General features: G+C 43.2%; 1 protein-coding gene and 1 long non-coding RNA gene across 4 annotated transcripts; one reads left to right on the plus strand and one right to left on the minus strand.

Moving 5' to 3' along the window:
- Positions 1 to 9: 9 nt before the first annotated feature.
- On the plus strand, positions 10 to 3,705 carry LOC109892777 (uncharacterized). 2 transcript variants are annotated; one of them, XR_002255686.2, is made up of 5 exons: positions 10 to 251; positions 1,582 to 1,669; positions 1,910 to 2,059; positions 3,024 to 3,096; positions 3,223 to 3,705. It is a non-coding gene; the product is annotated as an uncharacterized LOC109892777 (long non-coding RNA). The 2 variants fall into 2 exon arrangements; XR_004211343.1 differs by having other exon boundaries at positions 10 to 1,669.
- Positions 3,608 to 15,697, minus strand: LOC109892765 (glutamine-rich protein 1-like). 2 transcript variants are annotated; one of them, XM_020485542.2, is made up of 12 exons: positions 15,601 to 15,697; positions 13,791 to 14,066; positions 13,475 to 13,555; positions 13,165 to 13,269; positions 11,903 to 13,045; positions 11,220 to 11,379; positions 10,833 to 10,987; positions 8,400 to 8,514; positions 8,104 to 8,212; positions 6,958 to 7,118; positions 6,609 to 6,699; positions 3,608 to 6,423 (listed from the first exon to the last, which is right to left on the minus strand). In XM_020485542.2, the coding sequence occupies exons 2-12, from the start codon at positions 14,034 to 14,036 to the stop codon at positions 6,234 to 6,236; spliced, it is 2,556 nt and encodes an 851-aa protein (XP_020341131.2). In that variant the 5' UTR covers positions 14,037 to 14,066; positions 15,601 to 15,697; the 3' UTR covers positions 3,608 to 6,233. The 2 variants fall into 2 exon arrangements, with proteins under 2 accessions (XP_020341131.2, XP_020341122.2); XM_020485533.2 differs by lacking the exon at positions 15,601 to 15,697 and adding an exon at positions 15,164 to 15,466.
- Between the last annotated feature and the right edge of the window lie 1,426 nt (positions 15,698 to 17,123).

Below are 17,123 nucleotides of genomic sequence, written 5' to 3' on the forward strand. Positions count from 1 at the left end.
TTTCAGCTTCAGACACAAGCCGACATGTAGGCTAGTTGTCATAAACAACTACAGGACGGGAACGCTGACTTGTAATAATGATGTTATAAGCACATGTCAAACGGTAATTCGCTCAGGGAGAACGAGCAATATTTGTCACATATCGAGGGGAGCACCAGCACCAGGGTCTGACTGACAAGAGACCGAATCTGAGAACCATCGACCTTCACGCAAAATTCGCCTGGAAAAACAGAAAGGAAAGGCAACTGGTGGTGGGTCAGAAGAGACTCCCTTATCCTCGGTGTCATATGCTAGTCGACTAGTATTTTTTTTTTTTCAATTTAAAGTTTTATTAAGTTATCTTGTTTTTCAATCAACCAACAAAACACATTCCACATTCACAGATGTGACAGGCATAAAAAGACTAATATTTTCTTATGCATTTTTACAAATTGAACTAGGCAAGCCAGTTAAGAGCAAATTCTTATTTCCAATGACGGCCTACTCCAGCCAAACCCGGACGACGCTGGGACCATTGTGCGCCGCCCTATGGGGACTCCCAATCACGGCCGGATGTGATACAGCCTGGATTCGGTCTAGGTACTGTAGTGACGCCTCTTGCACGATGCAAGACCGCTGCGCCACTCGGGAGCCTGGTATGTGATTGCGGCAAGTGTCCCCACTGCCAAAAGAGGTTAATCGAGCTGGGACAGTTCACTCAGCAGCTGAGTAATATTCACCCCAACGTTCTGGCCAAGCACCTTCAAAGAGGTCTGATTCTCCCACACCCAGAGCTCCCTGTCATCAATAAGCCATATGGAGCTTCTGCTCAAGGTATTGGGTGTTGAGGCAATGTATTTACACGCCTATTACATTATGGTACATAAGGCTTATATGGTCAAACACACAGTCAAGGATTATATCATGAAAGAGATTGTTCATTTGAATGTCACTTGTAAAAAAAAATACACCCTAATACCCTGAAGTGTTTTAAAAAATCACTGTGATTTAAATCCAATAATCTTCCCCCTAAATGGGTCAAAGGAATATCATGGACGTCTTCCAGTCCTTGCCAAGGTGATGGCTGGCATGAGGGCAGAGCCCCACTCCCAGCTGGAAGTCCGCCTTGGATTGGACAAGGAGACAACAGAGACACTCTTGCTGGCAAGGACTGATGAAGCACCGGACTATGTACAAAACCTCCACAAAAAACACCAAGTGGAGAGGAAATATTGGTGTGTGGATGTCTGTGTTTAGAGATTCAGTTTAAGATAAGGATCCAGGCAGCACATCATATGGCATAGAGTTTTTGTAATGACCCTGCCGTTGACATCTAGCTCCCTAGTTTTCTTGGAGCAGCGGTGATGTGTCTGTCTGGCTCTGGACCCAAGGGTTTTTGAGCTCAATTCACACCTCAAATCTATTTTTTGGGGTTGCATACACATAGCAGACGTTATTGCGGGTGTAGTGAAATGCTCGTGTTCCGAGCTCCGACAGTGCAGTAGTATCTATCAAGCAGTGACGTAGCCTCTGAACCTCATGCTACTTCCTGGTTTCCTTACACTTTCAGTCATCTTCCTTTTCCCCTATTCCCCCATGCAGCATTGCTGCTGTGGCCCGTTCCCTCTGAGGGGATGATTTGACAACCCTCATAGAGAGAGAATTCCCCTGGGCTCAGGCTCACTTCAAGGTAATGAACTGCTTTCAAACAATAAATCATAAGCTTCTTACCAAATGCTGGCAATGGCTGTAGTCTTCTAGTGACACATTGACAGTGGAGTGCACAACTCCTGTTATGTTTATATCGGTGGCTTTCAGCAGATACTGCAATGTCCTTCGGGTTTTGAAGTTATCATCTGTTATAGATTCTATATTTGTACGTAATGTATTGTGTAATTGTATACACCTAATGGCCCATAATCCCTCTCAGATAGGCCTGAGTCCTGTGTACAGGGTGAGTGTCGGCGGCGAGGGAGTGACTAACGTGCAGGCCAATCGGCAGGCCCAGGGGGCAGTGACCCAGTACGCGCCCTGGACAGCAGCAATGGCTGCAGCCTTGTGGAGCTCCAGCCCATCACAGGTAGCGACACTTCTGAAGAATTTAATCTGGTGTGGTTCCAAGTCATCTGTTTCTGCAGTCAACCTGCACATCCTAACTGATTGCTATATAACATGATTGCAAAAAAGATGACACGGAACCTGTCTTCATTTAGTGGGGGGAAATTCGGGTTTTTACAGACTAATATTTGCGACTCATTCAGTCAAAAGAACAAATCGTTCGACTAATTTTGTTCATTTGAGTCAGTAATGCTCAGAGAACACAGGACGCTTACCGGCGAATGATGAACTGAAAATTAAAAATAGTAATGATTCTACAAGCCCTCTCGTTCACCATAATGGGCTTATTGGAGCTTTCATTTGTGATTGTTTAAAGCACCCTTTTACAAGTCTCAATGTACATTTGTTGATTGCTAGACATGCAAATGCGATTATGTCTCTACATTTGAAACGAGTTGTGGCCGCAACTCGACTAGATTGCGAGCGTGTCTTGGGGGAACGCATTTCTCGACTGCCTTGAGGGTAATAAGCATAATATTATTTGCGAACTGCAGCATCCCAAATGATTCATTCTCAAGTTCGAGTTTGTTGAGCAGAGGCTGTGTATGTTTTGGTTCTACAAAGCTGTGTAGAACTTGCGAGAATATATGATATATGCTGTCCGGAGCACGTTAACGGAGGAGTGCATATTAATCCTGCTGTAGAATTAATTGCGGCCAGCAGTTCAAACGACTTAAAACGAACGAGTCAAATCAGAAGAATTGTATCATAACTCTTGAGTCAGTAAAAAGTCCTTCAAAAAGAACAGATCGTTCTTTAGTCTTCGTGTTGTTAAGGGGTCTGCTACACACTAATAGCTCACATTAACCTAAGTCATAGAAGACACGATGCTCCTTTTAACAGTAGCACCATTTTTGAACAACCTTGTGAACCAGCATAGCAACCTGTTCACTGTGTCTCTTGCCTCATCCATCTCCTGCTCATAGGGGTGAGGATCCACACCCCAGCATACGCTCTGGGGTGTCATATCCTTGGGGACCACAAAAACTTCCACCTTAGGTAAACACCACTTCACAATACAGATGCATTACAACAAAGTGTTGCCTAAGCTTTAGACCTCTTTGGTACCAGTCAAGTTAACTGTACTGGCATGCAATGATGGACTTTTGTTTCTTTTTACTTCAGAAATTGCTGGATGGTTTGTTACCGAGCCTGGGATTGAAACAAAGCAAGGCACGTCGCCTTCTTCCCTAACCCTGCACGCACGTCAGCTGACACTGCCAGTGATATCACTGTGTCCTGCCCCCTGCTGAAGTACTTCACCACCAGCACCATGCGACGACTGCAGATCCCCATTCCAGATAAGAGGATGAATGGTGCATCAGCGGCTCCTCTGCAGAGCAGACAGGATACAGAAGACTCTCTTAAAATCAGAAATACGGAGCGGCATCACTTCAAGTGACCTTTGACCTAATGGTTGTCCCAAGTTCCAAGAGCTAAGGCCTGACTGAAATTCTTAAAAAGCCACACACACTCATTCACAGTACAAAGGCACGTTTGGGGGGAAAAAACAGACTTTCTTATTTAGCCTCCAACACCACTAGAATATCAATACATACAGGAGATCATAAATGCCAATAAAAATACATGTAAAAAAAGAAGAAAAGTGAGCCGAGTTCCCATTAAATGTCTGTTGGTGTGTAATCCACTCTGCTCTTGGCTCCTGTCCTGTCTGGAACCTGAGAGCTTAGAGGACAAGAGGCACAGGAGGGTCCCTGTGAGGGCTAACATGTTAAATGTGGTACATTTCCATTTACACTCCCCTACGTATTTATTTGGACAGTGAAGCTAAAATATGTACATTTGGCCCTATACTCTAGCATCTTGGATGACATAAAATGTTATGAGGCGACAGTACAGAATGCCACCTTTTATTTGAAGGTATTTTCATACGTGATTACAAACTTGTGGATGCATTTGCAGTTTGGTTGTGTTTCGGATTATATTTTGCCCAATAGGAATGGTGAATAATGTATTGTGTCATTTTGGAGTCCCCTTTTACTGTAAGTAAGAATAAAATATGTTTGTTAACACTACATTATTGTGGATGCTACCATGATTATGGACAATCATTAATTAATCCTGAATAATGAGTGAACGATGCTCCTCAACAACAACAAAAATGCTAACCTCTTATTGGTCATGTTGAGAGGTTCAAATGCTTGGGGGTATGATCTTTGTGCCTAAACCTTCTCACTCATTATCCACAATTCATTCATGATTATCCATAATTATGGTAGCAGCCACATTCATGTAGAAGTGTTCGGAAACTTATAAGCCTATTTACAATAAAAGTGACTCCAAAATATCACAATACATTTACCATTCATTTCTATTGGGCACAACAATCTGAAAACACAACCAAAACAAACCGCAAAAGCATCCAAGAAGTTTGTCGTCACTTGTAGTCATTGCATGCTAGGAATGCGACCAAATACTACAATTTTGATTACTTTAATACTACAAGTGAATTTGTCAAAATACGTATGACACCTTCAAAATGGGGGGACTAGATACATAGTGCTTTCATTTCTAAACAGTAAAACATGTATGAAAATACACTCAAATTAAACATTTCATCTCAAATCCAAAATGCTGGAATAGAGCCAAATGAATCATTTTTGGTTTTTAGCATCATTATCCAACTAAATACTTAGGGGAGTGTACAGTGCCTTCAGAAAGTATTCACACCCCTTGACTTCTTCCACATTGTAACAATCGGAATTTAAAATTATTACATTGAGATGTGTCACTGGCCTACACACACACAATATCAAAGTGTAATTATGTTTTTATAAACTTTTACAAATTTAAAAAGCAGAAATATCATGATTCAATAAGAATTCAACCCATTTGTTATGGCTTACCAAGAAGACAGTGAATGTTCCCGAATGTCCGAGTTACAGTTTGGACTTAAATCTACGGCAAGACCTGAAAATGGCTGTCCAGCAATTTGATAGAGCTGGAATGATTTTGAAAAGTACAATGGACGAATGTTGCACAATCCAGGTGTGGAAATCTCTTAAAGACTTAAAGCCAAATTACGCTTGATCCGAAAATGTGGTCAGAGGGTTTGTATGGAGGGTGTGATTCTAAGGCGGAGTCTCCTGAAGAGTGCAGAGGCAAAATCAAGCTCCGTACCGCATCGCTATGCGCCTCTCAAAATGTTTTAACAATGCGGAGGTCTCCGAATTGACATTACTGATTTGAAGGTAGATGGGGCGACAGGTCCTGTATAAACACAAACTCACTTCCTTGACAACAGCTCAGCAAAGCGCAAAAAGTATGTTTGCTCTGACTTCTGCGGAGGCCGCATCGCAGTAAATGCTGTATGGCTTGACCACGCAGCGCCTTTTACCCAGAAAGACCCTCGGCTGTAATCACAGCCAAAGGTGCCTAGAAAAAGTATTGACTCGGGTGTGAATACTTATGTAAATGAGAGATTTCTGTATTTCATTTTCAATAAATGTGAAAAATTTTCTAAAAACATGTTTCCACTTTGTCATTATGGGGTATTGTGTGTAGAAGGGTGAGATTAAAAATTAAAAATAGACGTTTTAATTCAGGCTGTAACAAAATGTGGACTAAGTCAAGGGGTACGAATACTTTCTTAAGTCACTATGTGTATAATATATTTATATGACTGAATATATATCCGATATTTCACCATCCATTTCTGACCATTTCATCTTTATTGGGGGCTGCAACAGCCTACAGGAGTACATGATGAGCTCTGATTTAGTGACTTTGTCAAAATCCATCTCACTCGTCTCGTCAGTCCAGGAAACAATTCTATGGTGAAGTGAGGTGGGGGGTTAGGTGAAGTGGTGGCTTACGTACACGTGTGACCATCCCCAAAAAGATAACAGCATTGAGGGTGACATAACTGCCATTAGATGAATAAACGCAGGAGTCTATTCCTTAAAAAAAGGCCCATAAGTCCACTCTGTAAACACTATCGATCGCTCCCCCACTCCTATGGTTGGCAGGTGTGATGGGTTGAGACTGAGGCCACTGGAGGTCCTTAGAGTTAGTTACTGAGTGAAGGAGGTACCACAAAGAGGAACACTTGAGAGAGAGGAAGGCTGATTTCGGGGGTTAGTGTGTCCATTTCAGTTCCTCCTCCCCTCCCCTGCTCAGTGCATGCTGGCCGACGACATGGCGATGGCCTCCTGGATCTCCCGCACCATGATGATGCGCGTGAGCATGTGCTCCACCTGCTCACTTGTGATTGGCTGAGTGGAGTACCATATGGGACTGTTGGGCGCCACGACGGGCTCTGGCGTCAGGTAGTACGCGTCGTTACGCCCCTTAGCACTCTGGGGACTGAGCGAGACGGGAGGGTTAGACGTTGATTGGGTCATTAGAAATGCATCAAAGAGCTCCTGTAGAAGTTGATGTTCTGGTGTGTATTTAACACCATGGAAAACGTCACCCTGTGCAAGGGCATCCTCTTAGCAACTAGATATGTCGGGGGGGGGGGGGGGGGGGGGGGGGGGGTCATTACTCACCATTTGAAGAGGTAAAAATCATACAGCTTAATTGGGCATCGCAGAGGGTTCTCAGGATCCTCAGCCTGCTCCTCATACATGTCATCGGTCACTGCAAAGTTCAAACATCACAGAGGTCAGAGGTGATCATCAGCAAGTAGCGATGGGGATTATGGACCTCATAATGTTGACAAACTTGGGTCGGTCAGAGAGGCGCAAAGAATTTGCCCCAAAGGGAAAGTTTTGAATGTATGGAACACATAGCTGACCAATACCAGTTAGTCGGTGACTGGGAAAATGGAGATCCAGTCTAACTAAAAATATCTAAAGCTTAATTTGTATTTATTATGAACTCTAAAGATGACTTCACCTTTCTGCCCTGCATGGTGTGTTCCTAAGGGCCCATGGCCCTTCAGATAGCGGATACTGGTGCTCTTATCCTTTGGGTTAGACGGGTTCTTCTTCGTGTGCCTCAGCACCTTGGAGAAGGCCACCTTCATGTGCTGCTCTACCGTTGTTAGACGGAAATACCTACAGGAGAGAGAATCGTTTAACACAAAAACACACACGCGCAACAGACAAAATCCGGCATTCACACACATCAGCTACCCTGCATCCATCAAAACAGCAGCCAATAGGCCTGATGACATGAATGCTACAAAGGATTACAATTATATTGTGACTTAGCAAGTACAAGGGTCGTTCCATTTAATTTCAATCGCACCACCTTGGATTTGAACGAAACGTTCTATGTGTATTTGCCCATGGTAGAAGTGGTCAGAAAGTAACTTTTTTTCAAAACATTTCGGAGATGGAGGAACTCAAAGTCGAGCCATTTTGCATACCACACCATGACACATCCATGTCTTCGTCACTGGAAAAGATAAACGGTTGAGTTTAATATAATTTTAAAGTTTACAAACAATTTACTATTTTATAATTTCTTGCATAAAATGTTGAATAAATATTTAGAAAATGAATATTAAAGTAAAAAAATATATATTATAAAAAAAAACAATGCATCTGCAATTAACAGACATACACAAATCATGACAACCACCCTGTATTCAAGAGCATGCCGTGTTTAAACAGTAGGCGGGCACAACAAACACTTCAGATGATGTAAAACAGAATCTAAAATTACAACATATGCATATACATTTTATTTAAATTTCAGAAACAAGAAAATATTTTGACAACCGTGTGTCTGTAAGCTTTTAAATTATATCAAAGTTAAGCATTTATCTTTTCCAGTGATGAAGACATGGATGTCTCGTGACAAGGTGGGGTATGCAAAATGGGTCAACGTCGAGCATTAATGATTTGGCATTCAGGTCCAAAAAGTCACTTTCTGAGCACTTGGGACAAATATGCATGGAAGGTTTCGTTCAAATCATAAGGGGTGCGGTCAAAAAGCGATTGAAATCCAATGGAATGACCCACAAGTCTATTGGGTGAACAGGAGACATTAGTACAATGAGTATGAAATAAGAATCATGTGTCCAGTATGACTCACTTAGTGTTGAAGAACATGAGTGTTGTGAGCAGCGTGGCTGGTGAGTGGGCACCCAGCTGTTTACACTCCCACAGCATCTCCTCTGTCACGTGACTGGGAATGATGTACCCTGGGAGGAGAGAGCAGAGTGGCCAATCACCATACATTCTCCTCTCAAGAGACAGCAAGCAGCCCAAAACACAGAAATGTACTCAGGTATGGAAGTCACAACGTTTTGACCCTTAGGTCTTTAGCGGTTTCTTCCCCATACTCTCTCTTGAATTTACACCCGGAAACAGAAACCGATTGTATCTTACCTAGTGGATGGATGACAGGCCTCCACTCGTCCAGGGCTTTGTGTAACCACTGGGAGAAGCGTGTGTAGTACTGGTCAGAGAAGATATCATCCACCCGTCCGTTTTCAAAGAGGTACTGCCAGCAGAAAATAGAGAACGGCATTAACAACCTCAGTCAACTGTAATACACTTCAGTCAGTATCTTGTATTGTGTGTGCGTGCAGTGGTGTAAAGTACTTGAGTAAAAATACCTTATGGTACTACATACGTTGTTTTTTGGTGTATCTGTACTTTACTATTTATATTTTTGACAACTTTTACTTTACTACATTACTGAAGAAAATAATGATACTTTTTACTCCATACATTCTCCCGACACCCAAAAGTACTCGTTACATTTTGAATGCTAAGCAGGACAGGAAAATGCTCCAATTCACTCACTTCAAGAGAACAACCCTGGTCATCCCTACTGCCTTTGATCATGTGGATTCACTCAACACAAATGCTTTGCTTGTGAATGATGTCTGAGCATTTGAGTGAATCAGTAAATATTTATAAAAAAATAAAAACACTTTTTTTTTAAAGGGGCCATCTGGTTTGCTTAATATAAGGAATGTGAAATGATTTATCTTCTTATGGCTGGGGGCAGTATTGAGTAGCTTGGATGAATAAGGTGCCCAGAGTAAACTGCCTGCTACTCAGGCCCAGTTGCTAATATATGCATATTATTAGTAGATTTGGATAGAAAACACTCTGAAATGTCTAAAATGGTTTGAATGATGTCTGAGTATAACAGAACTCATATGGCAGGCAATAACCTGAGAAAAAAATCCAACCAGGAAGTGGGAAATCTGAGGTCTGTAGTTTTTCAAGTCATTGCCTATCGAATATACAGTGTCTATGGGGTCATATTGCACTTTTTTTTTTAACCTTTATTTTACTAGGCAAGTCAGTTAAGAACAAATTCTTATTTTCAATGACGGCCTAGGAACAGTGGGTTAACTGCCTGTTCAGGGGCAGAACGACAGATTTTGTACCTTGTCAGCTCGGGGGGGTTTGAACTTGCAACCTTCCGGTTACTAGTCCAAAGCTCTAACCACTAGGCTACCCTGCCGCCTAATACTTCAACTAGATGTCAACAGTCTTTAGAACCTTGTTTGAGGCTTCTACTGTGAAGGAGGGGGGAATGAGAGCTGATTGAGTCAGGGGTCTGGCAGAGTGCCATGAGCTCATTCAGGCGCGCTCCCGTGAGAGCGACCTGCATTCCATTGCAATTCTAAAGACAAAGAATTCTCCGGTTGAAACATGATTGAAGATTTACGTTAAAAACATCCTAAAGATTGATTCTATACATCATTTGACATGTTTCTACAAACTGTAATGGAATTTTTTGACTTTTCGTCTGGCCTGGATTTGTGAACTCAAGGCGCGAACAAAAAGGAGGTATTTGGACATAAATGATGGACTTTATCAAACATTTATTGTGGAACTGGGATTCCTGGGAGTGCATTCTGATGAAGATCATCAAAGATAAGTGAATATTTATAATGCTATTTCTGACTTCTGTTGACTCCACAACATGGCGGATATCTGTATGGCTTGTTTTTGTGTCTGAGCGCCATACTCAGATTATTGCATGGTGTGCTTTTTCTTTAAAGTTTTTTTAAAATCTGACACAGCGGTTGCATTAAGGAGAAGTTTATCTAAAGTTCCATGCATAACACTTGTATTTTCAACATTTTTGATGAGTATTTCTGTAAATTGATGTGGCTCTCTGCAAAATCACTGGATGTTTTGGAAGCAAAACATTACTGAACGTAACGCGCCAATTTAAACTGAGATTTTTGGATATAAATATGAACTTTATCGAATAAAACATACAGGTATTGTGTAACATAAAGTCCTATGAGTGTCATCTGATGAAGATCAAAGGTTAGTGATTCATTTTCTCTATTTCAGCTTTTTGGGACTCCTCTCTTTGGCTGGAAAAATGGCTGTGTTTTTCTGTGACTAGGTACTGACCTAACATAATCGTATGGTGTACTTTCCTCTTAAAGCCTTTTTGAAATCGGACACGGTGGTGGGATTAACAACAAGTTTATTTATCTTTAAAATGGTGTAAAATACTTGTATGTTTGAGGAATTTTAATTATGAGATTTCTGTTGTTTTGAATTTGGCGCCCTGCACTTTCACTGGCTGTTGTCATATCGATCCCGTTAGCGGGATCTAAGCCATAAGAAGATTATACATACTTTTGATACTTAAGTACATTTAAAACCAAATACAAATTTTCCATTAAGGTATATTTACTTTACTCAAATATGACAATTGGGTACTTTTGCCCACAACTGTCTGTGTGTGTGTGTATTGAGGATGTCAGTGAAAATGCATCCTTTCTGTACGGATATGTGAATTCCATTGAGAGAGTGTGTGTGTAGTAGTGGTACGTGTACCTTCTGTATACACAGGAAGATGTAGTAGAGGGCATCAGGCTCAAACTGTTCTCCTTCCAACCCCCGGGCCTCTTGGGTCATAAGGGCCAGAGCCACGTTGAGCTCAGCCACCGCACTCGACACCAGGTCCTCCTGGAAGCGCAGTGCCTGACGACCTGCACAGAGAGACACAGGGAGAGAAAAAGGTCAGATGAATATGGTCATTTAGATGACATTTTTATCCAAACTCCAACTAAGAGAACTGTCAATATTCAGTGTGGAATTTATTCAGTATTCGGGAATCAAACCAACAAGACAGACAGGAAGGAGAGGATAAAAGAGATAAGTAAACATACTTGGAGAGGGCGGTTTAATGAATGAGTGGGAGTCTGTGTTGTGTTGACTCACGTCCGATGGGCGCCAGCTTGTTCTGCTCGTCCTTGTCCAGCTCTGTGTTCTTGCGCTGGACCCAGAGGCGCCACACGTCCATGCCCTCCTCAGGCTTCAGGGAGACAGGCAGCAGCAGCTCCTGGGGGGCCTCCACCTGTGACTCTGACTCCACATGACCCTGCAGGGGGACACACAGGAAGTTAAAATGTTAACACGCACACCACCATGCGTCTTTGTGGTTTACCCTGTGAGTTGACTTCCTTGTAGAAAAGAAATTCCACACACAAAATTACTGAATATTTCTACACAAACACAAATTAAACTAGGCAAGTCAGTTAAGAACAAATTATTATTTACAATGACGGCCTAACCCGGGCCAATTGTGCGCCGCACTATGGGACTCCCAATCACGGCCGGATGTGACGCAGACTGGATTTGAACCAGTGACTGCAGTGACGCCTCTATCACTGAGATGCAGTGCCTTAGACCGCTGCGCCACTCGGGACATTAAACTAGTGACATGGAAATTTGCTTCCAAAACACCACAATAGGCTGAAGTGTTATACTAGTCAAGCCAATCATCCCCTTCTTAACTGGGTGAGACTACAGCCTAAATTTATGTCATTGTTGTGGAAAACCTTGGAATCGGAGTCAAAGACAAAGTCAAGGTCTAACCCAGGTAATGTAGGTCCTGTTCTGACCTGTAGGTGGAGCTGTTGCTCTTGGTGTTCCTGCTGCTGCTGGGGGTCCCAGATGTGGAGCTGCTGCGTGGCGTTGTAAGCCCCTCCCACCGTCTGCACCACCACAGGGCCGTGGATGTTCCCGTTCATGAACTGCGCCGGGAAAAGCGTCTGCACCACTTCGTCGTTTGTCGTCGTCTCGGAGACTGACACCGTGGTGCCCGACTGGACGGACCCAGTCCCCGACGACGAGGAGTGGGCCACCCTATTGTCCTTGTTGTCGTGGTGACCAGAGGACACCTGCATTGTGTTGTAAGCCTCCTGAGGGATGGCGATGTGATGCACGCCCCCCTGCTGCCCCCCGGAGTACACAGGGATGGTCCAGGTCTCCCCGGCAGGGCCTGTGATGGTACCTGTGGTGCTGTACAGGTGGGTGCTGTCCACAGTAAGCAGGTCAGGCCGGAGGGACAAGAACTGCTGTTGCTGCCCCTGCCCCTGGGGGAGGGCCAGGACCACCTGCTGGCCCTGCTGGCCCTGAGGGAGGGAGTACGACACCTGGATGGGGACGTCCACCTTGCGCTTCTTGGCAGGTTGGAGGACGCTGGTACCCGCCCTCCTCTCTGCCTCCCGGGGAGAGCCCTGCTGTTGCTGGGGAGCCATGGCCTCTACTGTCTGGAACTGGATCTGCTGCCCACCCTGTAGTTGAATATGTTGACCACCTGGTAGCTGAATGTGCTGGATTTGTTGCCCGCCTTGTAACTGGATTTGTTGCCCCCCTTGAAGTTGGATGTGTTGACCCCCTTGAAGTTGGATGTGTTGACCCCCTTGAAGTTGGATCTGCTGACCCCCTTGAAGTTGGATCTGCTGACCCCCTTGAAGTTGGATCTGCTGACCCCCTTGAAGTTGGATCTGCTGACCCCCTTGAAGTTGGATCTGCTGACCCCCTTGAAGTTGGATCTGCTGACCCCCTTGAAGTTGGATCTGTTGACCCCCTTGAAGTTGGATCTGTTGGCCACCCTGTAAGTCCCCTTGAAGCTGGATGTGTTGGCCTCCTTGGAGCTGAATTTGCTGACCCCCTTGTAGTTGAATATGCTGGATTTGTTGACCGCTTTGTAGTCTAATCTGTTGACCTCCTGACACTGCTGCCACCAACTGGGCCTGGATCTGAAAGCCACAGAACAAATACCTGAGCCTGGTGTATACAAAACCAACATATTTACCTGGTTAGTAAAGGACATGGGGTGAGTGTGTGTACTCAATAATGCAGAGTGCTACGTGTGTACCTGCTGGTGCTGCTCCTCTGTGAGCTCTCCTTGCTGGACCAGCTGTGCTGCTGTGGGGATACCCTGGAGGTCCACCGTCTGACCCTGCTGTCCCTGGATCTGCACCTGACCACAGATGTAAGGAGAATAAACACAGTGCATCATACACTTCTGTCACATCCACAATGCGTTACATGCCACATGGCTGAGGCTGTTTCCGACTACTGCATTTTCAACTGATCCTTTTGGTTATAGGCCCTGGATGTCGATAAGAAGGCCATTCAGTCCAGTCTGGAAAATAATTGAGTGGGAATACAAGTACAGGCCTCACCTGTACTTGTATCTGCTGCTCAGACCCCTGGTGCACACCAGCAGCCATCTGGGGTGAGATCTGTGCAGAGTTCACCTGCACCTGTTCATCCACAGGAGAAAATCAATCAATCACAGAGCAAAAGTGACAATGATAGCAGCAATAAGATAGGTAGTACCAATGTTGAAGTATGAGTTGGGCTTTACTCTCAATTTAGTAAAGTGATCTGTTCTTCAAAGTATATAGACTAGATGAGGGTAATGGGCACAAACGCAGCCTGAGGTGTATTCAAAAGAACTGAACTACTGGAGGAACCACATAAGGTCTCTCCTCTTACCGGACAGGCCAGCTCCAGCAGCGAGCCAGCCACCTCAGTGCTGTCTGTGTAGACACAGTTGCCCCCCTGCTGGTACACCATGGTGGTGGTGTCACCGTCCTGCTGGCTGAACTCCTGCAGTGCCTCGGGGCCCTTGTTGGCCAGAGACTCCAGGAACTCCTTCATACGGTGCTGGGGCACACTGCGGGCCTTCTGACGCACGTACTCGTCAAACGAGACTACACCGCTCTCTACGGGCTCGTTCATGACAAGTCACTATGCCCTCCACGGCACCTTCTGAGGAAGGAGGGGACATACGATGCGTTCAAGACAACTGGGAACTAAGAAAAAAACTAGGTAAAATCATGAGGTCTGTGATCTTCAGGTTGGAAAGAGTTCCCGACTTGGAATTCCAAGTTGGATGACCCTTCAAAAGATTTTCCCAGTTGGAGCTTGTTTTTCTCTGAGTGCCCAGTTGTTTTGAATGCAGCAATTGTTCACACACCTATACAGCATCACAGCTCAGGACTGCATGTCATTTAACTCTGGTATTAATTAAGACTACAGCCCCTGTCATCAGTACAGCCTAACATCTCAAAGTCTAGTATACATTTAATGGCCAAGCTACCTAACTGTTTGCATTAGAGGGGAAGGTGAAGCGAGATGGGGCCAAAGCGCACAAGCAAACCCCTTTCCTTGACGAACTTTGAACCAATTATTACGCGATCTGATCACTTGGCACTATGTTCTGAAAACTGTCCCAAAAAAGCAATATGCTGTTGTGGTCAATGACGTGTACATCATTGGTTGTGGTATACAGTATCTGTCTATGAAACAAATATGATCGTTATTATTACTATGATGTAATGATTAGCTAGCTAGTTACATGTACTACTGGAGCAGTGTAAAGAGCCATCAGCCTCTATCATTTGCCATATATCACATGATTACTTTTGCTTATGTTTTTTGTCTATTTCTAGCTGCAAAGTTCAGCTAGCTACAATAATCCCACAATCTGAATAAAGTTAACATTTCAACAACGAATAAATTGTCTTTGAGTGATAGATATACGTGCAACTTGTGGTATGTATTCTATAATAGCTAGCTAGCAAGTTGCTAACGTTAGCTGGCTAACTAGCTACCAGTGCATCTTCCCATGCTACCTTAAATAAAACCAAAACCCCTCCGTTCCGCCAAGACACGGCGTTCAAAAATAAAACGCGATAAACTCCAAGTAAATTGCGTTCCAAATGACATTTGTAAAGTCTTCATTTTATAGCGATGGAATAAATTTCAAGAATTATTAATTTAAACAGCTAGCTAGCCAACTAAACAATATCATAACGTTAGCTTGCTAGCTTGCTACGTCGTGTGAGTATTTAAGCGATATTTACCCTGCTTTCGATGAGAACAATATGGGGGTAATCCACACAAATTTGTCTCGCTCACAGTTTCTCCAGCAGAATTCTGAGCGTTTGGCGATAATATTTGTCTAACTATTCAGAGGAAAGTATTTAATCAATACAGAGAGAATTATGGAAGTAGGCCCGATGGAACAACGTGAATCCCCGGACTTCTGTGACACTCAACCGCCGCATCAGACAGAGCGAGTAGGTCGCGACGCTCATTCGGCTACACCGCAAATTCTCCACTTGCAAAGGCTAGGTAACGACACATTTCATATTTACGGGAACGAGCATCGCGGGCCCCCGAGACAGTACATTGGTGACACAGCAAGCAACTATTTTCTTATTGCACGACATACATTATTTGATAGTAATTATGAATAGGGCGTAAAATTAGATAAATAAGATAATGTCAACATACTTACATACACTTACAGAGGAAACTGTGTGTGTGTGTGTGGTAATGCATCCAATGATACATAATTGACTGTAGTAGTGCCGCTGTACCCATGCTGTGTAATGTTAGCCAAGCAATAGCCAAGTACAATTACATAGGAAAAAAACCTACACGTCCCTTGTTTATCACGAATATTAAATACAATTATATTTGAACTCGGTCTACTCCGCTGATTATTTGTGGGGTTGGTAAAATATCCACAGCCAAGTATTACTAAACCAACTTTAAAACTCGGGTCTTTGAAAAGTAGGATAAATAAGACAACCAGCAAAGTAAGTTCAAATGTAATTTGCTTCAGAATGTATCACAGTTGGTATCACAGTCTGATTTATTAGGCAACATTGAATACATCCCATTAATTGTCCTTGTCTTCTCCCTTCTGTTCTTTCTATCATTCTGCTCTAAAGTCTCCTATCTCTATTATTTATTCCCTCTGTACAGTCAATGAGTTGTGTTGAGACCTTGTGACAATGCACTTTAAATAAAGTTTGACATTACTTGTAACTATTCAAGCGAATTTATTTATCTGCACTTCTGTACGTTTGAACACATCATCAGCACCTGTACTGGAGTCCTGCTCGCCCCCGCGACATATAGATCGCGCGTATGTACGCGAACAGCTCTCGCAATGTTATAGTACAGAACCCAAACAAATATCCTTCTTATTGTAGTGGGTTTACCTGTTCCAATGGCCAACCGAACATCTCCTTTAAATTAAGATGTGACTTGTAAATCCTCCCAGGCCCAGCCTTTTTTAAATTTAACTAATAATTTGCACTTTTCTTTTAACATTTCATTTATCAATTTCCTACACATTTGTTGGAAGGTAGGCACCATTTTACATTCAGATTGAATGGGTATGCACATATTCTCACGATTACTCGCTAGGAAAGGGTCACGAGTAGGGCATGGATGCAAGCAGTTAAGATGTGCTGCAGTTTTGATGCTCAGTATGAGGATATGTAAGGCCTATTATATTCAAAGAATCAAGAAGTTGTAGAGGATCAATGAGTAGAAACATAGAGGCACAATATGCTGTCCTCATATTGAATCCCCTCCATCCTTATTTTTTTTCAGTGAATAATGAACTCTGAAGGTTTGCATACAACCCTGGTTCTTAAAGTAGAAATCCATTCCCCAAAAATATATTTGAGTATTTAAAAAAAAAATCAGTCCACTGTTGATACAGTCCCCAAACGTTTTCCATGTCAGCAGTCAAATTTTCAAGATATTGGACATTCAAGAAGCAAATTGTCACTGGCCACATGATGATGCAAAATGCAATATCTTGAAAACTTTACTGCTGACATGCAACATATTTTGGTGCTGTATGAACAGTGGACTAATTTTAAAAAATGTGGCACAACAAATGTACATTGCAATAGCTAAATTAGTTGCACATGTAATACCGTGCTTGTCATTCAGAAAAAAATCCTCATGAAAATACGTAGGCTGTTTTGTAATAATTCCTCAATTGCGGAGGGGGAAAAA

The sequence above is a fragment of the Oncorhynchus kisutch genome, linkage group LG1 (genome assembly GCF_002021735.2).
Source record: "Oncorhynchus kisutch isolate 150728-3 linkage group LG1, Okis_V2, whole genome shotgun sequence".
Classification (NCBI taxonomy): Eukaryota; Metazoa; Chordata; class Actinopteri; order Salmoniformes; family Salmonidae; genus Oncorhynchus; species Oncorhynchus kisutch.

Excerpts from the sequence above, each read along its gene's own strand:
- LOC109892765 (XM_020485542.2), bottom strand. The coding sequence starts at position 14,036 with ATGAACGAGCCCGTAGAGAGCGGTGTAGTCTCGTTTGACGAGTACGTG. Across the intron at positions 13,270-13,474 it reads AGCAGCAGATACAAGTACAG|GTGCAGATCCAGGGACAGCA; the intron begins GTGAGGCCTGTA and ends ATCTGTGGTCAG. Across the intron at positions 8,515-10,832 it reads TCTTCCTGTGTATACAGAAG|TACCTCTTTGAAAACGGACG; the intron begins GTACACGTACCA and ends TTCTGCTGGCAG.